Raw genomic sequence first — 26,563 nt, forward strand, 5'->3', positions numbered from 1 at the left:
GGGCACCTCCGCCGGGTCACTGCCCCGCAGACAGCACACTGCTGGGGGGCTGCACACACCCTCCAGGCCTTTGAACATCTCTGCCCACAACTCAGTGGCCCGATCACACACCGCGTCATTCTCCCGGCTTCACTTCCTTCTCTTCCTTCACAACCAAGCGGCCGTGCCTCTCACGGTCCCGGCATCGTCACAGGAGCTCCCAGGGCCTGCAGGACGCTTGCCCGGGGCCTCTACACAGAGCCCTCTGGGGAGCCCGTGGCATCTGGAGAGCAGCGTCTGGCCTGCCCTGGTCCAGCCACCCACCAGGAAGCCCCTTCCCACCCCAGTCATGCTGGGAACAGAAGAACAGAACCTCCACTGCTGGGATGAGCTGCAAGGCTGAGACTGGGGGGAAGGCTGCCTTCTCACACCGAAGTAAGTCAAATGTGGATGTTATGCTTATCACGTCAGGCTTTGATTTTTCCGTCTTAATGAAGAAAAGGCCAGTAACAGAACTAAGTAAACAGAAAGCCCCAGTGAGGTGGACGGTTACGGAGACCACGTTGGGGAGGCCTGTCCACACAGGCCCTGACACCCACCGGAAGGGGCGTTTCTACCCAAACATGTGTCAGTAGTTAAAAATGGGTTTCTTTCAAAGTATGCCATTAACCTTTTGGATAAAACTTGGTAAAAAAAAAAAACAAAACTTCATTTTCCTTTATTTTGCAGAAAGCATAAGCTTCTGGTGTTAGAATATTACGTGAATGCAACACAAAAAACGAAACACACAAAAAACCTATGCGCCCGTCAGACCTGGTTCACTCTCAGCAACCACAACCCCTGCACACCGTTTCTCCAGAAAACCAGAACAGAGCGTCTCAGCTCAGACACCGCGGACCAGGGGGCTGATAAGCTACAGTCACCACTTAGTTCTGGAGGCTGGAAGCCCAGGACCCGGGCTGCCCGCAGATTTGGAGCCAGGTAAGAGCACACGTCGGAGAAGGCAATGGCAAGCCACTCCAGTGCTCCTGCCTGGAGAATCCCATGGACGGAGGAGCCTGGTGGGCTGCAGTCCATGGGGTCGATAAGAGTCGGATACGACTGAGCAACTTCACTTTCACTTTTCACTTTCACGCATTGGAGAAGGAAATGGCAACCCACTCCAGTGTTCCTGCCTGGAGAATCCCAGGGACGGGGAAGCCTGGTGGGCTGCCATCTATGGGGTCGCACAGAGTCGGACACAACTGAAGCGACTTAGCAGCAGCAGCAAGAGCACACTTCCTGGATCACAGACTGTGTCCTCACACAGCAGGCGGGGCCGGGGGGCTCCCTGTGGTCCATTTTATAAGGACACGCATCTCATCCTGGGGCTCCGCTCCCATGACCTAAGCACCTCCCCAAGGCCCACCTCCCAACACAGCACATGGGGGTGAGGATCTCAACATATTATTGGAGCTACAGGGTGATGGAGAATGGGTGGGGGACTACCGCTGACAGGGATGGAACCGGATCATTATACAGGGAGATGCAGAAGTCCCAGTAGGGGATTATAGAGAGGGAAGCCAGGGGAACTTTGGGAGACCACTGTAAGCTAATGATAGGGCAAGCAAGCCTATCATAACATCTAGAACAAAGCAGGCCTGCTTAACTACAGAGTGTGACATATGCCCCAGGTCATTAGGTGAAAGGAAAAATGTTACCACCCTTCTGCTGATTTGAATAAGTGCTATGACCTTCCTAGTATGACCTCATAGTCAGAGACGCTCCAGCCCTACGTGAAGGAGGAACTCAACACGTGGTCTTCTCCCCTCCTCAACTGTCCTTGGATTATAAAAATGCAGCCCCCTCGCCCGGCCCTTGCATCTCTCACGAGAAGCCTGTATTAATAAATCTACTGCTTGCCTGTCACTTCCCCTCTCCCTGAATTCCTTTTGCACTGAGACACAAAGAACCTGGGCATCAGTAAGTCCAGACATCAGGTGAATGATTACAATTAAAAGGCCGTGGGTTAGAGTCCCAGCGTGAGCTGCAGAGTTTCACAACCGTTCAGCTTATGGCACAAACTCATGAGAAGACGTTCCTGGTCTTGGCACAGTCCCTAGAGGTAGGGAGGGTACAGCTCATCTCCCTTCTGCTTTGGACTGAAGAGAGGAGGTAAGCAGGGAAAGGCGATCAGGTCACAGATCACACACCCGGGGCAGAGTCTGGCACCTTCCAGACTTATGGTCATTACTGCACCCATTTAGGGATCTACTGTCACAGTTGAAAATGGGTCAAAAATCAATGGCTGCTTACTTGAAGTTAACTACACAGAAAATCTAACTTTAGAGAAAGTCTTCTTAAAGAGTTAGGCTTCCCGTACAAACAGAGTAAGATGTAAGATACTACACAAGTCACCTACTCTGCTCGGCTTCCTTATTCTGTGGGGCAATCCACAGTGGGCTGGGCACAAGGACAAGCCTTAAAGTGAGGGTGCAAACTGATGTGATACTGGGATTTTGTGGAAAAAAACTTACATAATGCTGCACACAGGGAAAACACCAGTGCTCTTCCAAGTTATGAATAAATTACAAAATATAAAGATGTAATTTTTAAAAGTCCAAAAACATCGTTCAAATCTTAAACACATTCACTTCTAAACATGGCATTTCTGATAATCTGCCATTACAAAAAAAAAAACAAATTTTAGCTTCGGTACTGCCAGCACCCTTTACATCCCGGACAAGTTATTTGGGAAATCATCTGACTTTAAGAACAAATGTTTAAAGCATAGGGGAGTTGGTGGTCCTTAACTTCAGCAAGGTTCACTGCACCTTTCTTGCTTCTGATCCAATACCTTTCTGGCAAATTAAAAAAAAAAAAAAAAAAACACTTGCTGTATCTAAAAAGTACCTACAGCCACTCTCTTGGATTTTATTAGTCTTTTAAAGCAATGATAGTCAACATAATAGCAAATCATTTAAAATAAAATTATAAACTATTTTTTGTGAAACTGGGAAGTTCTCACTTCCCTCAGTTAACTCCTTATACTAATAGGTGACTAGACTACCCAAACTAAACTTTATATATTTGGAAAGTTTTGACTTTCCAAAGACTTTATTTGGAAAGTTTTCTTTAACAACAGTTAAAGTCAGTCAGACATGTTAATTGTATATGGTAATGATTATGAGACAAATAACTGCATATCGTAGTAATTATTCCAACTTCATTTTCTACATCAAAGTAAAATACATTAAGATAATGCAATCCGCACTATTTTTAAACAAGCCCAAATAACCTTCATGTTTTTTCTTCTAACTTTGATAGCTTTCTCTATCTGTACCTTGCACAAACGTGGTTTTCCCAGGTGCCACGTTCCTAATTTATATCATCAGCACTCAACTGTGTTATCACAGTAAGGAAAAACAGCTCCGGATCTTCTATAATAATGCACGAGTCCCTAGCTCTGGATCTTCTTCTATAATAATGTACGAGTCCCTTGGTCTTGAATCATTTGAGTAATGCCAAAGCAGTTTGAGCAAGCTCTGGGAGTTGGTGATGGACAGGGAAGCCTGGTGCACTGCAGTCCATGGGGTCGCAAAGAGTCGGACACGACTGAGCAACTGAACTGAAAGGATACACTCAAAATATCAGAACTGCTTTCAATTAACCCAAAGCGAAGCATGCCCAATGACTGATCACCCTGCAGGAGTAACAGGAGTTTGGCTACTCTGTAAAGAGCTTTATTTTGAGACTCAGAGACTTATGAAGCATAACAAAAATCAAATGGGAAGTGTAAGAGGATTTTTAATAAAAGTGTTTTCTCTTCCGTGCCATTTGAAAAATGCAATTATAACAGGTACCATAACAAATACAAAAGTATATGTAGATATGCAAGGACCCTAGGTTATAAGTACCCTGAGTGTCTGCCCTTAAAGTTTCAGAAAATAGGATAAACTTTGAAATTGACTCAGAGTGACTTCAAAATGAGATAAAGTAAACACAATCATAAACAGCGTGGTGGGAGAAAGAGAGATGTGAACGGAGACTTGTCTCTCTCGTGTAAGTTACCCTTCGCACCTTGTTGAAGGAGAGAACTCTGGCTGTCACCAACGTTGGCTACAGACACAGATTCCAAAACCGAGACGAGAACTTTGCAAACACTTTGAGTAGAACCAGCGGAGGCCTCCCCGCGCCGGGCTCTACGTTCCACGAACAGAGCAAACCGCATCCACCCGGATAATAAGGGGAATCAGGAAAGTTGGCGTCTTCAGAGAAAGCAGAGGACTTAGCTGGGAAGAGCTTAAGGAGGAGACTTGCTCCGCTTCTTGCCTGGGGAGCGGACACGGTCCCAACAGAGTCCTTAACCCCGTAAGCCCCCCGGCTCCAGTCCAGGCCGCCCGGTGCCCCCTGTCCATCAGACCACGTAGGTCCGCGGGCGCACGCAAAGCTGACCGCCCGCCGCGCCCCGCGCGCACTCACCCGCCGCTCCCGGGAAACGCGAGACCGCCCGGGGTGGAGGGCTCGGGGCCTCGCGGGGCTCCTCAGCGCGGCGCTCGCAGACGCCTGGGCGCCGCCATCTTGCCCAGGAAGCGGGCCTCGCGCCGGAGGCCCCCGGGCGGGCGCCCTCAGCGGAGCCGGAGCGCCGAGGAGCCCCGGGGTGTGGCCCCGCGGCCCCGCACGCCCGCGGCGGCCCGTCCCCGCGCGGCCGGGTCCCGCCCCCCGACCCCGACCCAGGCGTCGGCGGAGTCGGCGCCCGCGCAGCGCGCACGGCGGCTCAGGCGGCGCCGAGGGCAGCCCGAGCGGAAGGGCGGGGATAGAGCGGGCGCTCGGTTACCTGGCGACGCGGAGCGCCTCGGCCTCCCCCGCCCGGCCGCCCGCTGACCCCCGCCTCCGCCGTGAGGAAGAGCAGTCCGCGGCCCGCCGTCCGGCCTCGGCCGCTCCGCGTCCTCCGAGGGCGGCTGCCTCGCGGGACCCCGGGGCGGCCGCCGGGAACGCCTCCCGCAGGCGCCGCCCCCTTAGCTGTCCGAAGCCCGCCTGCGCCGCGGCGCGCGGCCGGAGCCCCCTGGAGGCGAGACCCTTCATCCGGGGCGCGCGGCCGGAGCCCCCCTGAGACGGAGACCGCCTCGTCCGGGGCGCGCGGCCAGAGCCTCCCTCAGCCGGGGCGCCTCTGAGCCCGAGCCCCGCTGAGGCGGGGTGTGGGCCGCGCCCTGCGCGCAGCCCCGCGCCCGCGTCCCGCCCGCGCTTCCCGCGGCGGCGGCGGCGGCGGCGGTTTCGCGGGTCGAGTTTAAACTCGGGGCCTCGGCGGAGAGGCCCCCCTGCGTGTTGCGCTGAAGATGGCGGCGTCCAGCCGCGCGCAGGTGCTGGACCTGTACCGCGCGATGCTGCGGGAGAGCAAGCGCTTCGGCGCCTACAACTACCGGTGAGCGGGGGGACGCCCTCGGGGGCGGGAGAGGCTCGTCCCTTTCCCCGGAGTCGGACCCTCTGCTCGGGCACCTCCGGTAAGGGCGCTCTCTGCTTCCAGGGCGGGCGCCGAGGTGCAGGGGTTCCTGCCAGCTTGGGGCACCTGTGAGAACTCCTCGTGGTATCGCAAGCCTGGCCCGTAGAAGCGCCCCGCAGTAGCCACGGCCCACAACCGAGGGCCCTCTCTAGCCGCCGTTCCCTGCACCTCCGAGGTGTCTTCATTAGCCCCTTTGCTCGCCAGGGTGCGTTCTGCTGTTGTCCTCGGCCATGGGGCGGGGGTTGTGAGCAGGACACGCAGGTAACGGTAAACCGAGAAAGATGGGCCCGGCTTCCAGGAGCTGAAATGTTGACCCAGACGGGGATCCAGCTTTCATGACCTCAGCAGCAGGGGAAGGAGAGGCTAAGCTCTTCCATCCGCATTGGAGCGCACAGCTTTTGCACGCCTGCCCCATTCTCATGTCTGCTCTTGAGTTCCATTTTCTCTTTCGACGTTTGTGTCTGCTTCAGAGCATCTGCTGTCTTTTTCTGCTTCCTTATAACCTCTGACTCACCACGGATGTATGTACTTTATGGATTTTCTCTCTGCATCTTTGTGGATTTGGTATTTTCTACTAACTACCTGGTCCTCTGAGTTTCAGCCTTATTCCCAAAGCAAGAATTTGGTAAGACCTGCTCTTCTCTTCACACCTGGTCTCACCTTCCATGACTGAGCACCCGGAAGACTGGGTTTCCTTGCAGCAGAATCTGGGATCCCTGGAGCAGGCCTGGTTGGGTAGCTGCCCCAGGCTGGGTGGATGAGCTGGCGGACGCTAGGGTAGACCCAGTGCAGCTTGCTTACCAGACAGACACTAAACCTCCCAAGCAGTGATTTCCTAATTTTTAGACACCTGTATAGAAAAGGTACTCATCCTATACTTTTGAGAATGTCTAGGTCACACGAATGAGGTCATGTCCAACTGGTCAGCTAGTTAATTAAAAAAACAAAACCTTTCTGAGAGTGCATTGTTTCATTTGATGACTTTGGCTTTGGCAGCCAAGGTTCGTAAACAGTGGATATACTGTTAGAATTTTAAACAAAAAGTTAACCCATGCTTAGTACCAAGAACTTAACCAAGTCTGTTGAAGGAGCCAACAAAATATGCTTGTAAATAAGTTGAACCTTCTTCACCACAGTCAGGAAGAAGAATTTGTAATTTACTTAATAAACAAGAACTGCAGGAAATTCACTCGGCACTGTACTCTGTAGGCAGAAAGTGGAAATTACATGGTAACCGTACTTACAGAATATCGGTTCACATGATACTTGGAGTAATCCTTTTGAGCTAAACTTATATTATCCACATGTGAATACATTGTCCAGAGGAATCTGGTAATCAGTTTTCACTGTTGCCTGCAGTCGTGTACCTACACCCTGAGATTCCCACCATTATGTCCTAAGATAATAAATGGGTTGTAGAATATGTCCTTGTTTTGTATAGATCTTAAGGCTGTGTCTTGTGGATTGCAAGGAGCACGCCTCCCCTGTACTTCTCTATTTCTGGCATCCCTTTAATCACTTCTGTCTTGAGTTCCCCTGCTTGCTTTGAGCTTCAGCCGGTGTAACTGGGGGCCGGTTTTCCTTGTTCTCGTCACTCTGCGTTCCCCACAGGTCCATACATGTCCTATTGCTACTGTCTTTGACATCAGGGCTTCCAGGCACTCCCCAGACTGCTTTGCCTGGTACCGCAGCCCCTGGGGATAGCAAGATGAGAGCATGGTGCTCAGCAAGGCCCCCACCATCAGCGGCTCTTTGACGGGTCTCTGTAGGACACAGTGTAGAATCACTCTCACAAACTGGTGACGCCATGGCGGCCCGCACAGGGTGATGACTCAGCGCTTCCCAGAAGACAGCTCAGGACCACAGGCACGAAGCAGCCTGGTGCGCTCAGGTGACACTGCCAAGCAGAATTCTGCTGGAGAGTTAAGTGAGCTGCTGGGGTCGGAAAGGGCCACGCAAGGGCCGTGCTGAGGAACCCGGGCTTCATTCTCAGCTACCAGGCGGCCAGTAGAGAGCTTCACGCCAGAAAGTGTCCCGGCCAGACGTGCTGTTTAGCTAGACCGTGCTGGCGCCAGGGGAAGGATGACTATGAGGGCCGGACCCAAGGACCCCAAAGGAGGGTTGGTTACATCGGTGCTGAGGAGAGATCAGGGCCCTTCTGAGGGCCTGAGGAGCGGAAGATACAGGGAAAGATACACTTGATTAATAATTAGAAGGTAAAACTGTTAGACCTCGATGAGTGATTGGATTCAGGAATAGAGAAGAGAATCCAAGCAGAGTCTGAAATACCACCCAGGTTACTAAGTGAGGCACAGAGGGGTCAGTGTAAAAGCTGTACCATTAACTAATTTAAGAAATACAGAAATAGCTAGTCTTGTGGATGTGAAAGTTGCTCAGTCGTGTCCAACTGTTTGCAACCCCATGGACTATACAGACCATGGAATTCTCTAGACCAGAGTACTGGAGCAGGTAGTCGTTCCCTTCTCCAGGGGATCTTCTTAACCCAGGGATCGAACCCAGGTCTGCCGCATTGCAGACAGATTCTTTACCATCTGAGCCACCAGGGAAACCCAAGAATACTGGAGTGGGTAGCCTTTCCCTTCTCCAGCAAATCTTCCCCACCCAGGAGTTGAACCAGGGTCTCCTGCGTTGCAGGCAGATTCTTTACCAGCTGAGCTACCAGAGACTTTTGAGTTCGTTTTGAGGACTCTAGTAAATGTCACCTGGGGGGGGTCCCCAGCAGAGGCAGTTATTCTCCGGAGTCTAAAGCTCAGAGGAGCAACCAGGCCTGGCGTTGCCATCATCACGTTTGCTGTGTGACGCTGGGCAAGTCACTGCACCTCTCTGCACTTCAGTTTCTTAATCTAGAAGGTGGAGGAATGACTTATCTGTGTCACAGGAGTTGAGGTTTAAGTGAATGAATACTTATCAAGCGCTCAGAATTGTGCCTGGCGCAGAGTAGGCACCGAATAAGTCCAGTTATTTCTTATCATAAGTGGGATATTTGATATTTGGTAACATTTCCAGGTGGAGAAGGCAATGGCAACCCACTCCAGTACTCTCGCCTGGAAAATCCCATGGTTGGAGGAGCCTGGTAGGCTGCAGTCCATGGGGTCACTAAGAGTCAGACATGACTGAGCGATTTCACTTTCACTTTTCACGTTCATGCATTGGAGAAGGAAATGGCAACCCACTCCAGTGTTCTTGCCTGGAGAATCCCAGGGACGGGGGAGCCTGGTGGGCTGCCGTCTATGGGGTCGCACAGAGTCCGACATGACTGAAGCGACTTAGCAGCCACAGCAGCAGCAGCATTTCCAGGAAGAGTATTCAGAGCAGTGGTTCTCAGCCCGGGCCAGTTTTATTCAGCCACGTCTGGAGACGTTTTTGGTTGTCACAACGTGAGCGGAAGGACGCCACTGGCCTCTAGTAGTTAACCACCAGAGGTCCCGCCAAGCTCAGGACAGTGCCCTACAGGAAGAGTTCTGTGGCCCTGAATGTCAGTCGTACCAAGATTGTGGAATCTTAGTTTATGGTGAGAAAATTAGTGGGCTTAGGATGTGGTTCCAGAGAACATAAAAATTTGAGGTGTTGGCTCCCCTGCAAGGATGCAGAAAAATCAGTCTAAGAACATGGTTCTCAACTTATTGGTCTCGGGAATCTTTTACATCCTTAAATGTTTCTGAGGGCCTTGAAAACCTTGCTTATGTGGGGCATAGTTATCAATATTTATATTAGAAAGTAAAACAAACATTTTAAAGCATTTACTTTTGGGTACTGTTCATGGGGTTCCTGAGGCAAGAATACTAGAGTGGTTTGCCATTCCCTCTCTATTTCTAAGTAAACAGAAAAACTTCAGCGTGCTAAGTCGCTTCAGTTGTGTCCGACTGTGTGACCCAGTGGACTGTGGCCCGCCAGGCTCCTCTGTCCATGGGATAATCCAGGCAATACTGGAGTGGGTTGCCATGCCCTCCTCCGGGGGATCTTCCCTACCCAGGTTTCGAACCCGCGTCTCTTATGTCTCGTGCATTGGCAGGCGGGTTCTTTACCACTAGCGCCACCTGGGAAGCCCCTTGCACACTAACATAAGTAACACCTTTATGAAGAACAGCTATTCTTCTCCCCCCACCAAAAAAAAAAACCAGTGATGCGAGTTTTGCTGTTGGACATGTTTTGCAAGTCTCTTTCGTGTTTGGCTTAGTGGAGGACGTCTGCGCTCTGTATTAGTTCCCACCTAGAGCTGTCACTATGTCACACATAGCCTAGCCTCTGGGAAATTGCTCTGTCCACTCAACAGAGAGTCAGGCTGGAAAAGGCAAATGCCTGTTTGAAACGATAAAAATTCCTTTTCCTGATGGATCTCCTGAAAGGTCTCCAAGGCCCCAGCGGTCCCTGGGCTGCTCTTGGATGACCACTGAAGTGTCTGAGAAGCAGGAAGCAGGCAGACAGCAGTGTTGCCGGAGTCAGGGACTGGGGGCAGCAGGCCACTTGCTGTAGCAAGGTCCAGTAGATGAAGAGAGAAGTGTCCCCAACGTAGGGACCTCCGGGGACCTTTCCCAGGGCAGCATATGAAGCGGTTAGGACACAGCCCAGGGAGGGGTGCTGAGAAGTGAACCATCTCCATGAGTGTAGACCACCACCCCCTCCCCCAGGAAGCCTGGCTGACATATGCGAGTGTGGGAACTGCTAGAGAAAGGCCACACACAAGTGACAAACGCCGCCTCTCCCGGCGGACGTGGCGGCCTGGTCACTGAGGAGGAAGAACACTCCCTTTGCCATCAGAGAAGGAGTGGATTTCAGTTGGAATATAAGAGGACGGGAAGTTGAGGCGATTGGTGCCGTGCGGCAGCCTGTTTCTGGATAACGGGGAAGGTGCTCAGGTGGTGTGTTCTCATTAATGACGTGCACCATGCTACTTGTCTCTGCCATTTATCCCTTGAATCTAGAAATTCCATCTTAGCTCTGCACTCCTAGTGCTTAGCACAATACCTCCCTACTCAGTGCTTATAAAAATACTTGTTGAAAAGCAGGGGGGAATTGTATTCAGAGGTAATTTTCATCAGCCATTTAGCCCTACTGATTAAAAATGTATATTGCTGTAAATGTGAGAGAAGGCAAGAGTAATGCTCAAATGCTTACCCAGCTGAGTGTCAGAACTCCTTGCTTCTCACTAAGTGGTTGAGTCTCTATTATACTTGTTGCACGCTAAGTGTTGTGTTGGGAGCTGCAAATCAGAATGAGCCTTACATTAAGGGTAGAGTGGTGAGTGGTGTCAGAAGTGTGAGCCACCTTGAAAGCAGATCTCATCAGGAGTGCTTTTCCTGAGAAATCTGTATGCAAGTCAAGAAGCAACAGTTAGTACCGGACAGGGAACAGCCTGGTTCCAAATAGGAAAAGGAGTACGTCCAGGCTGTATATTGTCATTCTGCTTATTTAACTTATATGCAGAGTCCATCATGAGAAATGCCAGGCTGGATGAAGCACAAGCTGGAATCAAGATTGTCAGGAGAAATATCAATAACCTCAGATATGCAGATGACACCACCCTTACAGCAGAAAGTGAAGAAAAACTAAAGAGCCTCTTGATGAAAGTGAAAGAGGAGAGTGAAAAAATTGGCTTAAAGCCCAACATTTAGAAAACGAAGATCATGGCATCTGGTCCCATCATGTCATGGCAAATAGATGGGGAAACAAGGGAAACAGTGACAGACTTTTATTTCCTTGGGCTCCAAAATCACTGCAGATGGTGACTGCAGCCATGAAATTAAAAGACGCTTGCTCCTTGGAAGAAAGCTATGACCAACCTAGAAAGCCTATTAAAAAGCAGAGACATTACTTTGCCAACAAAGGTCCTTCTAGTCAAGGCTATGGTTTTTCCAGTGGTCATGTATGGATGTGAGAGTTGGAGTGTAAAGAAAGCTGAGTCCTAAAGAATTGATGCTTTTGAGCTGTGGTGTTGAAGAAGAGTCTTGAGAGTCCCTTGGACTGCAAGGACATCCAACCAGTCCATTCTAAAGGAGATCAGTCCTGAATATTCATTGGAAGGACTGATGCTGAAGCTGAAGCTCCAGTACTTTGGCCACCTGATGCAAAGAACTGACTCACTGGAAAAGACCTTGTTGCTGGGAATGATTGAGGGCAGGAGGAGAAGGGGACGACAGAGGATGAGATGGCTGGATCACATCACTGACTCGATGGACATGAGTTTGAGTAAGCTCCTGGTGTTGATGGACAGGGAGGCCTGGCGTGCTGCAGTCCATGGGGTCGCAGAGAGTCAGACGCGACTGAACTGAGCAGGAAATCTGCACAAGGTGCGTAAGTCAGTTGGGTCACCCTTCTCACACGGAAAAAGTTCAGAGCATGAGACTGCTCAAGCTGGTTCAGCAGCTCCGTGATGTCAAGGTATCTCGAGTCTCAGGTTTCCTCTCATGCTTATGCCTGATGGTTGCAAACAGCTCTTAAAGGTCCGAATCTATCCTTATTCAAGGTGAGACAGAGGAGCAGTGCCAGCGGGGCATGGATGGGCTTTCCCTTCCATGAGGAAAGGGTCAACTTTCCCGGAAGCTTTCCAGCAGACTTCTGGTTCGGTCTTATTGACCAGGACTCAGTTACATTCCCACACTAGCTGAGCAGGGGCTGGGGAACTAGGTTGCAGCTCATCTAGCCTCTGCAGCAGAAGGTAACAGAGAAAAGCACCGGAGTGACTGCTGGCTCGCCCGCGGCCGGCCTCTGTGTGGATGGGCGTGTGGATGGGAGCGGCCAGCTCTCCAGGTGCGCACGGCAAGGTGCGGGAGGCGACGTGCCCGGGGCACTGGGAGCCAGCCGCAGGTGGTGCTGTACGCCCCGGCCGGGGCTCTGTCCCAGATGGGCTCATGCTCAAGAGCTGAGAGAACTAGCCGGCGGGCAGTAGAAGGGGTCTGAGGGAAAGGAGAGGCCTGGAAGGGTGGGCAGCGGGTGAGGTCACGGCTGCTCAGCACAGAATGGGGACTGGGAAGTTCCAGGTCTCTGCTTTCCACACCTCCGCACTGTTGCGTTCCAGCTCCCTACAATCTGGGTGTCCTCTGACGCGGCCTCCAGAAGTCTTAGAAACCTGAGCCCGCAGACGCTTATTTTCACAGTTTCTTCTTACAACTGCAGCAGCTAAACAGGCTCTCTGGTTTCCTGACAGCTAAATTACTAACTGGTGGTACATGTCACTCTGAATTACTACTGCACAACCGATTGCAGCATTGTGGAAGTCTTTGCAGTCTGGTGAAGGGACTAGATAATGACCCCATTTAGGAGTCTGGTATCTTTTTGAAGTGGGAGCTGAGCACCTGGAACCGTGACCTTGTCGAGCAGTCAGGACCCCGGCAGAGGGTTCCGCTCCCGTGTTTCTGCGTTCATTGTTGCGGCTCGTTTTTGCGCTGGCGGCCTCTTCTGCTGCATGTGTCCCTGATCACTGGCTGATGGAGAAGGCTGGGGTGAACAGCACCAGGCCAGCATGGGGTGGCAACCCCAAGCACCTTTCCGAGCACCTTCTGCAATGGGCCAGCCAGGCTAGAGAACGCAGGGCCAAGTGTCCCTTCACCCCAGAACAGAGCGGGTACTCCCTGAGAACCCAGAGCATGGACATGAGTGCCCCGGGGCCTGGGGGAGACGGAAGACCATCTCCGGGCGGCCCTGCTGTTACAGGATATTCTGGTGATGGGCGTGTGACGGGGACACGGGGGGCAGCTCAGGAAACTCACGGAGGAAACGTGCAAGTTGAAGTACGCCCTGGCGCTGCGGATTTGTGGTATTAGAGCGCCGCACAGATCCTGCGCAGACGACACCGTGGACGTCGTTTCAGCCTCTTGGCCTGACTGCCAGTCCAGTTTTAACTGTATACGTCTCTTCTCCTTTAGAAACTTAAAACCTTTCAATACGTTCTTCATTTCAGTAACTGTAACTCCAGCCTCCCCACCAGGAAAATCTTTGTTCTGTCCTCAGACTTAAACATGCCTTTAACCAGGAGTTGCTGATACGTGAGAAAATCCGGCCTCTTGTTCTTTTTCACCTTTTATCCCTTAACTCAGTTTAGAGCCGCACAGACCAGATGTCACTTGGGACGGCTCTCAGGCTGGGAAGCAGTGAAATGTAGTATTTTGCTTCCTGGCATTCTCAAGGACAAGATTATTAGGAGTTTCCCCCCAGGTACAAAGTTTTCCCTCTTTTTAAGTCATGAAATGCCTGTTTATATTGTGAGGATTCGGAGATATGGTGGAACTCTGTTCTACTGTATACGATTTTTGATATATAAAAAATCATATAAAAAATTAGTTTTGCCTACAATAAAATGTGGAACAAGCCATATGTCTCTATGAAAACAGCTTTAACTGTGTTTATTACAGGCTATGCAAGAACACAGAGAAGGTGGGGAGAAATACAAGAGAAAAAAAGACTACTATTAAATTTTCTAATTTCTTCCCAAATTAAGCCTTCACTGTGTTCTGAGTTAATACCGATGGGCCCTTTGATGGAACTGTCGGCTGATCCCTCCCTCCCACAGGCCCCATAGAACTCCAGCCAGTTTACTTATACCCAAGAAAAGCGATTTTGTGGACTTCTGAAAGATGGATTGTTCACTATCATTAATTACACTTGGAATCCTCCCCGTCCAATTCTTTTTCTCTTATGGCTAAGCTCTGCCACGTTAAGTGATGATGGTTTTGAAAAGTAAGAAAAAATTGTCTAGTTAACTTAGGGAAGAATACATTTAAGATATTCAGCAGCCTAAATTTGGAGGGAAGTGTTAAAAAGAATCATTAGATCAATGTTGTTGCTGATTTATAAGTTTCCAAGTTGTACCTCCTCTATTTATACTTAACCAAAGGGGCTTCCCTGGTGGCTCAGCTGGTAAAGAATCCGCCTGCAATGAGGGAGACCTAGGTTAGATCCCTGGTTTGGGAAGATCCCCTCGGGGAGGGCATGGAAGTCCACTCCAGTATTCTTACCTGCAGAATCTCCATGAACAGAGGAGCCTGGCGGGCTACAGTCCATGGTATCGCAAAGAGTTAGACATGACCAAGCAAATAAGCACAGTGGCCCCTAAAACCATTTTTAAAACTGTTAAGAATACATAAAATGTAGTAGCATGAAATAATTGTTATTATTTTAAAATAACGATGGAGAGAATCAGGGCCAGGGGAAAATAAAGATAGAGAATATAACAAAGTGAGATATAAAGCTAGACCACAAAATGCAATTATAAGTCAATCAGATCAGTCACTCAGTCATGTCCAACTCTGCGACCCCATGAATTGCAGCACGCCAGGCCTCCCTGTCCATCACCAACTCCCGGAGTTCACCCAGACTCACGTCCATCGAGTCAGTTATGCCATCCAGCCATCTCATCCTCTGTCGTCCCCTTCTCCTCTTGCCCCCGATCCCTCCCAGCATCAGAGTTTTTTCCAATGAGTCAACTCTTCACATGAGGTGGCCAAAGTACTGGAGTTTCAGCTTTAGCATCATTCCTTCCAAAGAAATCCCAGGGCTGATCTTCAGAATGGACTGGTTGGATCTCCTTGCAGTCCAAGGGACTCTTAAGAGTCTTCTCCAACGCCACAGTTCAAAAGCATCAATTCTTCGACACTCAGCCTTCTTCATAGTCCAACTGTCACATCCATACATGACCACAGGAAAAACCATAGCCTTGACTAGACGGACCTTTGTTGGCAAAGTAATGTCTCTGCTTTTGAATATGCTATCTAGGTTGGTCATAACTTTCCTTCCAAGAAGTAAGCGTCTTTTAATTTCATGGCTGCGATCACCATCTGCAGTGATTTTGGAGCCCAGAAAAATAAAGTTTGCCACTGTTTCCACTGTTTTCCCATCTATTTCCCATGAAGTGATGGGACCAGATGCCATGATCTTCGTTTTCTGAATGATCTTCGTTTTATAAGTCAATAGGACTTCCTTAAAGTCTCTTAAAATTAATGTTTTGCAGTAGGGTAATGCATTTTTTTTTAACGCAAATTGTACTTACAAGACGTTCTGTTAGGAAATTGCTGTAATGGATATTATAGGAAATTGCGTTTCACAGCCTCACATCAGTAGCTGTGTGTCCACTTACTGTGGATGCAAGATACTTCTTGTCCTAGTACTTCTGTGGCCCCCTTCCTGACTGCCTGAACCCCTCTTCATCAGCTGGCAGATGTTTGTATCTGCCTTAGCGTTTATTTTCTCAGCTAACTGGTACCTAGCCAATTTAGGAAAATTCTAACCTTTAGAAACCAAATGAAGTGGTAAACTTAGATAAATTGCATGAACCAACCTGTGAATCTCTAGATTCAGCAGGAGTCAGCTAAATTAATGAGTGTCCTCCTGGCTTTTGTCTGGGTTAATAATAGGAGTACCCTGAATAAGGTTCCTTCAGCTGATCTCTGCCACCCTTATTTTAAGAAGCAGATTTAAAATTGCCAAAGTTGAGACATAATAATATTATCACTGTGACATTTCGATAATCTGTTTGACTTCATAGCAACCGATTATCACAGTTCTATTTGAAAGGATAATTTTTTGTTGTTTTTAAACTCGGGGAGTTTGGAATTAAAAGCAGACAGCTCACGGAAATGATCTTTCCGGACAAATAAGGGATAAATGAAGGTCATGTGACTTGACGCTAGCGCTTCCCCCTTGCTTCTTTCCCAAATACGGTTACTCCTGAACTGAGTTTTGCTCTACGTGTTGTTTTCATGTTCTGAATGAGGGCCACGAGCAAGGTGGTGTTCATGTAGGAAGGCTCCTGGGCTTTGAATCAAGAAACCCTGATCCAGGTTCGAGGTCAACTAGCTCCCAGCTCTGACCTTCAGTGCATTTGCTCCCTGGCACATCCTTTTAGAGGCACAGGCTGCAGAACCTTCTGGCTGAATGTTGGGCTCCAGAATCCCTTCTGCAGGTAAATACAAGTTAACCAGTGACTACACGTGTGCGTGCTAAGTCGCTTCAGGCATGTCCGACTCTGGCACCCCAGGGACGGCAGCCCACCAGGCTCTCCTGTCCGTGGCACTCTCCAGACAAGAACACTGGAGTGGGCTGCCATGCCGCTCCGGTATTGCTGCTGCTGCTGCTGCTGCTGAGCCGCTTCAGTCGTGTCCGACTCTGTGCGACCCCATAGACGGCAGCCCACCAGGCTCCCCTGTCCCTGGGATTCTCCAGACAAGAACACTGGACCTGTTAAACTGGTAGACCAGCTGCCAAATCTTTTCAGTTTGTAGTAGCTAGCAGTCATTTAATGAACTCGGTTAAACGGTTGAGCTGCACTCCGCACCAGGTGCTTCCTCGCCATCCAGAGACCTCTGTCACTGTAGCGCGTGGTCTCTGATGAGGTTGGCTTGAGTCTTCAGCAGACGTTGGCTGGGGACCCACCATGTGCCAGCCCCTGGGCTCCTGCGGAAGTGCAGAGACAAACAGCATGAGCTTTTCCCAGGAGGGGCTTGTGGTTCAGTGCACAGAGTAATGCACTCACTGAAAGAAAAAGAAAGTGTAGTCGCTCAGTCGTGTCTGACTCTGTGTGACTCCGTGGACTGCAGCCCTCCAGGCTCCTCTGTCCATGGAATTCTCTCACTGAGGGTTCTGTGAAGACGCAGAGGCGGTGCCACGATAGCGAATGAACAGCGGATTGTGGGGGCAGATAGGGGAGCAACACAGCCTGCCCCAGAAGGGCCAGAGCTTAGGAAAGGAACGGTGGCTGCCCTGGGCTGTCAGGGTTGTGCAGGGCTTCGCTGGAGGAGGGAGGCTGAAGCAGTGGGGATGGACCCACAGGCCAGTGTAGCTGGTGCTGAGTGCGTGGAGATACCAGCAGTGTGGCGTCACCACTGGGGGCGGTGGGAGCAGGGGAGGGGGAGGGACGCAGAGCCTCGGGGGCCCCGCCAAGATGCTGGATGCCATCCTCGGCAGTGGACAGCCACACAGGCGTCTGAACAGACCATAGACAACACCTTCCAGCTGGACCACCTGAAGCGGAAGGAGGCTAAAGACGCGGAGGCCAGTTGGAGGTGGGTTACGCAGTGAATGATGGTGAGGGCTGGCTGCAGCCTTGGTGAGAGCAGAGGCGGGGAGGATGGTCTTGAGATACACTGAGGATTAGCCAGACTCAGTGGCTGGTTGAACACGATGGGTTAGAGAGAACGACTTGACCTTCGGTGAGGAGAATGTAAGTGGAAGAAGTTGTTGGAAATGCAACATCACATCTCAGGGACGGACGGGAGCGTCTTTGGTGCAGGGCCGTCGCCTCAGAAGCTCGTCTGCATGGTTCAGGCTCAGTTTTAAAGCGTCTCTTTGGTCGTAGGTGTTAATCTACGTTCATCTCACTTTTCTTCCAGTTATGTACCTTTACATTACTAATGTTGCTAATTTGCCAGTTAATCAGTCCTTGGTGTTCAATTAGTTGACTCTATCTTTTTTCGAGTCATTATTTGTTTTCTTCACTACTTGGCTGTTATCCTCACTGGATGTCATTAATGTATCTTTTAGCCTTATATTTATTCTTTTGTTCCTGGGGTAATTTTTTGAGTAGATTTAATATCCCCTCCATTTGGTCTTATTTATTCAAAGTTACTTATGTGATCAATTCATTATAATGATAAGTATCACTCTGTAGCACAGTTGTTCATTTAGTGCTCTCATGTATTTCTTTTTGTCTGCCCATGTCTTAAGGATAAATACGAATATTTTTCCCATATAATTATCCCTCCCCTGCATCTAATCCCTAGAAGTGGTGATATGTTGACCAAAAATCACTTACATGGATGCAAGCAGCTCATAAAATCCTTTTTGCTCTTTATTTAAAAACAAAATGCTAAATTAAATGAGAAAAGAGTTCCTTACAGCCAAACTGGAGCCACAAAAAGCCACTGACCCTCTGTCCTGGTCTAACTGTGTCTCGTGCATTGATTCGACACGTCTTCCTGGAGGCCCCACTGTCCTGTGCGTGAGTTCAGAGCTCTGTGTCCCTCCCTCCCAGACTGAGCAAGCTCGGCCTTCAGTACAGGTGGTCTCTAAGCTGGGGAGACACTGAAGTGGCGATCATGCTTTTAGCGGCAACTTGACACTTTAGCACCAGACTTGAACGCCCGAAGGAAGGAAAGCCCCAGTGGGCATATAACTCAGTGAGAGCAGACCTGATCAGAGGGCCTCCTGGCAGGGGCGTCACGCAAGCGCTTTGCCCACGGCGGGCCCCAGAATTCTTCCAGTCAGCCAAGACCAGGCTCCACATCTGGGGTCAGCATCTCAGAGCCAGAACTGCCCACAGTCCTGAGCAGTGAGGCTCAGACCACTTTAGGGAAGGAAGACCTTACTTCTTGTGCTCTGTGTCTGGAGCCAGCAAATTAATCTGTCAAAAAAAGACTAACAGGAGGGAACACGTACACATTTTATTTCATGTTAATATTTTTATATAACACGAAGGGCGCCTCACAGAAAAGTGACAACCCCAAAAAAGCACTCAGACTTAAGGTTTATATACCGTTTTTTACAAAGGGCCGTAAGTTGTGGAACGGTGACGAGACATGATTTGGGCACCAAAGGACAGGATGTTACTGGGAATTGGCTAGGAAAGGCATCGGGGAAACTGACAGGAGACAAGGATTACTTGGGTGTGGTTTCTGCAGACCCATCTCAGCCTCAGCTCCCCAGGTCTGCTGATAAGAATGTTCTTTCCTTCCTGGTACCAGGAGGACACCTTTCTCGTGGGAAGCTTATGCCCTGCTTCTGGCAGAAAGGACAGGACAGAGTGCTTCCCGCATCTATCATTTCTCCCTTGCCTTCAGCTCAAGATAACCCAGTGCCAGGGTGGTGTATCTGTGGATGGAACGTCCTGCTCCCCATCATCACAACTTGACTTTGGACTTGGCTGTGGGGTCTGTATGGTCGGGACCTTCTGGAAGAAGGGGCGGGGAATGTACTGACAGTCTCCGCTGTAGCTGATGGAACTCGTGCCTCTGAGGTCAGCTGAGGCGCCTCTGAGGCTGCGCTGCTGGAGGGCTGGAGGAGGTACAAGCGCAGCAGGTGTCCTGGGTCCGTGAGCGGCTGTGAGGGCACGGTCTGTAAAGAGCCTATGAGGAATGAGCAGGACTTGCCCGTGGAAACTGTCAGCGCAGCATCCGGGACCCCTCTGACCCCTGACGGGGCTGCCCGGGGAGAAGTTTCGTCTTGGTCAGCATTTCCCAAAATGTAACGGGTGTTAGTGGAGCAGGGAAACTCTGAAGGAGCCCAGGTGCCTCCCTCTGCTTCCTAGTCTCCACGTCTCTTCTCTGCTTTAACCTGCAGACGCTCCGTGCGGCTTTCCCAGCCACGCAGTGCATGCCGGGAGGCGGGCGTCCACATGTCACATCCGATTCCCACTCACCCGAGGCTCTCCAGAGCACACAGGCAGCGGGAGGGCTCCCCAGATCTGCCGAGTCACCCTCTCTGCCTGCATCGTCGATCATACACAAGACCACCTTACCTCTAGGAAGCCTGCATTTTGCAGAAGAATGCAATGGGCAGAGCTTCCCCGCTGTGCCTCTGTGTATCCACCATGGGCTTCTCCCTCTGTGTTCATCCACTGACAATTTTTCCTTTAAGTTTTTTGGTAAATGCAGTTTTTTACACTTGTGTGGCTTTTGATGCAAAGTGGATATTTTGACTATTTCAGTAGGTAAAGAAGCTGGGAGTGAGTCTGCCCCACATTAAAATAACTGTTGCGTACCCACTGAGAGTGCGCCCTTTGTTGATTCTGGATGGGGCTCTTGGATCGAGGAATTACAGACAGTGATGAGGCCCAAACCACCTCGCTCTGAGCACTTAAGTGTATTGAAAAGTTGGCCTTGGATTTAAGCCAAGTAGTAAAAGCTTCATGCACCTCACAATGAAAGCGTGTTGCGGATTTCTGTTCCTGAGGTTACTGCCGCTGAAATGTAAGTGGCAGGGAGTAAGCCCTTCTGACTTTACCAGTTAGACCCGGTGTCTGCACAGCTGTGGTCCACATCCAGAGAGCGGGGAGCTGCGCCTTGCACCTACGCAGTTAGCAGAAGCATGTCAGATGCTGAGGGAGATGCTCTCTGGAGACGCTCTCCGGCACTGCTGTGCACCTCTGTCGCTTCCATGTCTTCTAAACAAGGATGCTCTTACGTGACAGGACCTGCTTACTTGGCCAGGAAGAGGCAGCACCTTTGAGAATGGCCCAGGAGCTCTAAGCAGTGACTGTGCCATGGTTGGTCACAGGGACAGCCTGTGGCCAGGATCCTTCAGCCACACCGTGGCCCAAAGGGAGAGGAGTGCGCCCACAGGTGAAGACTCCCAGGCCAGCTGGGGCGGCGTGAGGAGAGGGGTTTCTGCTCATCACCGGGGCTGGCTTTCCAGCTGCACTTTGGGTCTGACCAGTTACGTATACAGGTACAGGCCAGGTGTCATTCCACTGTTAGTCAGTATTAATATAAATAGTGAAATGAATAGTAATAACTTGTAAATGCAGGTGTTTGTTCAGTTTTCTTCTTCGAGTTTTGTAAATAAAATTAAATCTTAACACAGAAATACCCAAACACCTACTAGATGATTCACAGAGACATCATGGAAATAAATTATGTAATGCATGAAAATATTTTGACCTACTTGAAAGAAAGATACAATGGGAGGTCTCCTGCCATGCAAACAGATTCTTTACCATCTGAGCCACCAGGGAAGCCGGTTACAGGTTATTTGTACTATAAACGGCCAAGCCAGCAAACATCTCAAGGCAGAACAGCACTCAGGTCGGGATAACCATCCCCCTGTGACAGTGCAGGCTCTTCCACGCCCACACGGCCGGTGAAATCCCGGGAGACACAGGGGTTAACTGCATCTTTAAATTCATAGAATGTTAGACCAGACAGAATGTTAGAGATGCGTCTCCTCTATGACAGCAAAATTAAAGCTCGCCGAAGGGTGAAAGTGCTTCTGGATTTTGTGAGTAAAGCCAGAGGAGGGTGTGATTTTTGCGCCTCTTTGCATAAACTTACATATGGAGGTCAGGGTCCTTCAATGCCTGGTAGGTAAAGTAAAGGTCGCTCGTGGCCTTCCTGTGCTGGACTCACTCCTTATTCAGGACTGGAGGGAACCCAGGCCCACCTGGTCCCTCAAGGTGCTTTCAAACCCAGGATGCTCCTGGGATGCTCACCACGATGTTGACCTTCCTTCCCAGCCAAGAATTCTGAGTCCCAAGACGGTCCATATTTACCTCCTGGTTTCTGGTTTTACAGATGATTACTATATCTCTGGAATATTTTTAGGTAGTTTTTATTTTTTTCCTTCTGAATAACCCAGCCGGTATTCTGCTACTTCGCACATCCTAGGAAGGGGGAGCGAGTACCACTCTGCACTTCTCTGCTCTGTAAATTATCCTTAATGATGTGTTGAGCACAAGCTCGGTGACTTATCTGTGTCCCCTGTCCTCTTTTCTTCCTGGCTCACTTATCCTTGCTGGTGAGTAATGGCAGGAGGATAACATAAACAGAAGTCACTTTATTTGGCTTCATTTTAACGCACTGTTAGAATATTTTAATGAAGACACTTGAGTTTAGACCACGAGGAATTGTTCTATTTCTGTTGTTTACTAGAGGAATTTCTATTGTTCATGCTTTATTTTCTCCCATAAAGTGGAAAATCTAGAAGTAATTGAATATTCTACCATAGATAGTTATTCTTCTTTAAATTTAAATCATTTAAAGGCCCTGTCTTACATTGGCACGGTTCACAGTATAATTTTAAAGTAAAATTTTACAAGTTGTTTTCTGTAGTTTTCTAACTTTTAGCTCTTATTACACAATGAAAGCTTGAGTTTGCCTTTTTGGTACAAGGTCAGGCTCATGTCTGATAGATGAGGGGGTCATGGGGGAAGAAGGCAGAAAATCCCGTCTCTGCTCGTGGCACATTGATGTCGTGGTGGTGCTTTTAAAGGAAGCGTGGTCAGTTCCATGAAGACAGTTAGTGCTTGAGTGGAGCCTTGGTTGCCTCCACAGGAGTGTTTGCAGGACTCCACGGATGAAGGACAGTTGGTCCCTCGCCCCTCTTGGTCCAGGATCAGGTGAGACGGGCACTATGGGTCCGAGCTCTCCGAGTCCAGCTTGCAGGGCACCACGCTTCCTGCACGGCCGTGTCTAAACCCAGAAGCAGGGAGGTGCGCCTCTCTGCCACGGCGCCAGACAGCACTGTAGAGGCGGCCTTTACTCTGATAGATTGGTTTAGGTTCTGAAAAATCTTGTTTGCAGCAAAATGTCAGTGGCAATGAGGATAGATCCAAGGGGTAACTGGAAGTTTAATTTTGATGAATTGTCGGTTAAAGATCCTAAATGTTTTTAAGCATCAGAAAGCAAGCCTGGACAGAAATGCTCCTAAACTGTTCCTCGAGGGCCTGAGGGGACATCTGCTGCAGGACGAGGGTGCCTTTCTTTCTTTCCATTGTTCATTGAGGGCTTTTTGTTTGTTCTGTGTTTGTGTTTTTCTGGGTGCTTCTTGGCATGCCCCTGCGCGGCCTGTGGGATCTTAGTTCCCCTGTATTGAAAGCGTGGAGTCTTAACCACTGGACCACCAGGGACGTTTCTTTTTTTTTTTTTTTTTTAAGAGAATGTTACTTTTTTAAAAAATCTCCATAGAACTGTGCCTAAAATCTGCAGTTATGTAAAAATGGTTTTTATTTTTTTTTTCAGACTAGAACTTAACTTTATTTATACATTTTTAATTAAAATAGAATAGGCATAAGCCAAAGAGAGGGGAAAAAAAATCAGGATAATGTGTCATTCTTTGAGCAGGAAGGAGGCAGGAAATGGAACACATGACCAGGACAGTGTCCTGAGACCGTCCCGGGGCAGCTAGGTTACGTGCTGTGTAAATGCCACAATCAGGTCTTAGCCCACTTAATCTACACATGAAAAGAAGAGTCAAGGTTCATTCTATTTAGTACAAGAATTTTTACATTAAATATATAGTGCTTCATTTCTCAAAAAGTGATATCAGTTACTTTTAGAAGAAAGAAGTTCCATTACACAAGGAAGGACTAGAAAATCTCAAATGCACGTCGGCAGCTGTGCTAGCTCGGGAGGTACTGTCAGGCTGCGCGGGGCCAGTGCACATCTCAGGTGAACGCAGAACTGCGTCTGGGTTTAGAAAGGCAGCAATCATTGCATTTTGGCTTTTATTCTAGATGCTTAACTTAGTTAAGGCGACAGTTCAAGCGTATTGAGTGAAGGTGGATAAAATGTAATGACAATCGAGAAGTCTCTTGCAGCTACACACACTGTCTAATAATGCTTACATGGAATGAAACCAGTGTTACCTAGCTGGTGTTACACACACATAGAACTGAAGAAAAGTAATTCTAAATGCACTATGGTGACAGTAAAAATGCAAATACAGCACAGAACTAAGCACTGCTCGATATCAAGGTGATGGTTCTAACAGAGCTGAGCCTGTAGCAGTCATCCTACTCACAAGGCTATGAAAGCATCAGGTTTCCAGTAAAGAAGCTAGTCTGTAAAAGTCTTTTCAACTGTAAAACCAGGGTAAGGCTACAACTATCTTGATGTCTGAACAAGATATACTGGATCGAACAGTAAGATTCCCAGCCCTACTGTAAGACAGAAAATCCTCATGCAGCATATGCTCGGTGGCTCCTAGAAAGCTTCATGTGCATAATAGAAAGGTCAGTTGCCCAAGACGTAAACGGGAGAACTTCCGGGAAGTTTCCACTGTGCCGTGACTTCTAAACATCAGGAATGGTGTGATCCATCAAGCTTTTCATAATGCTTGGCGCCATCCGTTTAATAATGTGTTCAAAGATTAAAAGCAGGCATGATTGTAATAGTAACTATATTTCCAGCTGTGGACAATATGTCTGCGATTTGAGAGTCCTTCAGTCCAATGACGTTCTGTCCGTTGACCTCACAGATGTTATGTTCCGTGAGAAGACCGTTTCTAGCTGCAGAACTGTCTTTCACAATGGATGTGATTTTTCCATTTTTAAAAACAAAGCCAACGTGTCCAGTACTGTCCTTATGCATGGTAATTGTCCATTCAAAGGGCCTGTCCCGAATGGTCATGGTGATGATCTCTCCGAAAGCCTGTTTGAGCACCTTGTGCGCCCGGTCCGAGCTCCAGCCAGCACAGTTCTCGCCGTTTATCTGTAGCACCTGGTCCCCAAACCGCAGGCCCACCAGGGAGGACGGAGAATTGGCCTGGACAAGCTGAACAAATATACCGTTGTCTATGGATTTCAGCCTGAGCCCAATCTTCCCGTCTTGATCCTTACACAAGATGACTTCCTGGATCCCTTGCTTGATCTCTGCTCTGTGGATCCCAATGTCACCACCAGTGATAGGGGCCACCATGTGGTTCATGCTGGAAGGCTGCGCCACCACCCCCTGACTTGGTGCTCCAGGGACCAAGGCCATATTTGCATGTATTTCTTCTTCGTTTAAACTCAGGCCCATGTACTGAGAGAGCTCCGGATATAGCTTAGGATAGAGATTTCCATCTTGAGAGATGGGAGCAGAGGCTTCAGATAAAATCGCTGGGTTGGCAGGGTTTGCAGAAAAGGCAGTCTGAGCCTGAATCACATTGTCTACCTTCAGGTCTTCAAGAGATGGGTACAGAGACATTTTTGCAGGATTTTTCGAGGCCTCTGAGACCCGCTCTCCGCCGCCGGTCACTGGCTCGGACTTCTCTACAAATGGTTTTTAGGTCATAACATTTTGAGGACGCTTTTTCTTGGATGTACATAGTTTTCATATTTAATATTTAATGCTTATTATAAGCCATAAATGTACCGTAATTTCTTTGATTGTTTATTATTGGATATTTAGATCAGAGTTTGAATTCCACAAAGGGGACTAAGTAGGAGGTTGGCCAGAGTCCTCAGAACTGGGCTTTCAGAAGTCTATGACCGTTGGGGAAGGAATTCCCAGCACCGTCTCTCTTGTGCCCTGGGTTTTCCTCTCTCTCTGCCCTTCTGCCCACTCACCTGTCAGAACTACAGCCGTGGGTTTACTAACACATCTGTCTTTTCCATAGCCACACCTGGGCACCTGAACTCAGCTGGAGAAAAGTCACCCGCTTTGGCAGACTGGCCCACTGCACTGCCTGCTGCCCAGCTCCACTGGCCTTCTCGTTGGACAGCGAGTGCTGGAAGCGTGCTCCGGCTCTCGTTTCTGAAATAATTGTTTTAAACCCCTCTGCTCAAGCTTCCAATCCTCCTCACTCTTTTTTTCTTTATAATTTTGCTTTCTGATGTATACTTCAGAAGTCATAACAGAAAAGAACAAACTCAATTGTCTTAGCTAATTTCACTGGGGTTTTTTTTTCGCTTTTCATTGATTCAGCACATTTTAAAATAATTTGTCTCATTTTCCTATGGGATATTACTGCCTTTCTAAAATGTTAGGAAATATTTCTAATTTATTAAACTCTGCTTTTACTTTATTAATAATCAAGCTGGGTAAGCCATTAATTGTCATCTGAGTATGGCTTTGACTACATTCCAAAGATTCTGTGCATTGACTTTTTCATTATTTTAAAAATATTTTCTTATTATGTGGCAAATTTTGTTTCCTTCTCCCAGTTGTTATTCACAAGCGTGTTTCCAAAAATCCGGGTGTTTCTTCCTGCGTGTACTGCACTGTCGTCATGGAGCGCATGCTGACGCGTTCTTGCTGAAGTTACTGACGGCCTCCTAACTGCTCGCTCCAGTGGGGCTCTTCCCAGGCTTCGTCTTGCTTTTCTAGGGCGAGTGGCATTCCTGTGTCCTCCCTGCTTATTAAACTGGGCCTCCTTGTCTCTGTCTTTCCTGCCTCGGTACCTTGCCTGTTTTTAAATATTGGCATTTCTCCCAGGCTGAGTCCCAGGCTAGCTGCTCTTCCGGTTCTACAGCTGTCCTCAGAGCAGACTTAACTACCCTACCGTCTTGCCTCATTCTTCTTTGTCAAGGATTTTCAGGTTTATTACCAGCTTGGACCTTCTCATCGGAGATCCAAAACCATGTTTCTGGTAGCCTGCTGGACATAACTGCCTTGTTGTCCCTGCATTGCCTTTAAAAAATCCTTGTAGAACCTTTTGTTGTTATCTGTTAATACTAAGCAC

At 49.0% G+C, this 26,563-nt stretch overlaps 3 protein-coding genes across 13 annotated transcripts in view; 1 reads left to right on the forward strand and 2 right to left on the reverse strand.

Annotated features, from left to right (window-relative positions):
• Window positions 1–4,863, reverse strand: part of FARS2 (phenylalanyl-tRNA synthetase 2, mitochondrial) — a 304,681-nt gene extending 299,818 nt beyond the window's left edge. For 7 of the 10 annotated variants that reach the window (XM_061398943.1, XM_061398937.1, XM_061398938.1 and 4 more), the window contains exon 1: window positions 4,039–4,340. In XM_061398943.1, coding sequence (XP_061254927.1) covers window positions 4,039–4,189 — 151 coding nt within the window. In that variant the 5' untranslated portion in view covers window positions 4,190–4,340. Of the gene's footprint in view, window positions 1–4,038; window positions 4,341–4,440; window positions 4,521–4,795 lie in introns of those variants that run through there. The other 3 variants (XM_061398944.1, XM_061398945.1, XM_061398946.1) reach the window with 3 other exon arrangements.
• Window positions 4,864–4,873: 10 nt separating this feature from the next.
• The window catches only part of LYRM4 (LYR motif containing 4), a 90,456-nt gene continuing 68,766 nt past the window's right edge, over window positions 4,874–26,563 (forward strand). The window contains exon 1 of one of the 2 annotated variants that reach the window (XM_061398950.1): window positions 4,874–5,380. In XM_061398950.1, coding sequence (XP_061254934.1) covers window positions 5,295–5,380 — 86 coding nt within the window. In that variant the 5' untranslated portion in view covers window positions 4,874–5,294. The remainder of the gene's footprint in view (window positions 5,381–26,563) is intronic. The other variant, XM_061398951.1, reaches the window with a different exon arrangement.
• LOC133236756 (syntenin-1-like) lies at window positions 23,148–25,124 on the reverse strand. The gene has a single exon (XM_061398949.1). The coding sequence runs from the start codon at window positions 25,084–25,086 to the stop codon at window positions 24,262–24,264; it is 825 nt and encodes a 274-aa protein (XP_061254933.1). The 5' UTR covers window positions 25,087–25,124; the 3' UTR covers window positions 23,148–24,261.

The sequence above is a fragment of the Bos javanicus genome, chromosome 23 (assembly GCF_032452875.1).
Source record: "Bos javanicus breed banteng chromosome 23, ARS-OSU_banteng_1.0, whole genome shotgun sequence".
Taxonomy (NCBI): domain Eukaryota; kingdom Metazoa; phylum Chordata; class Mammalia; order Artiodactyla; family Bovidae; genus Bos; species Bos javanicus.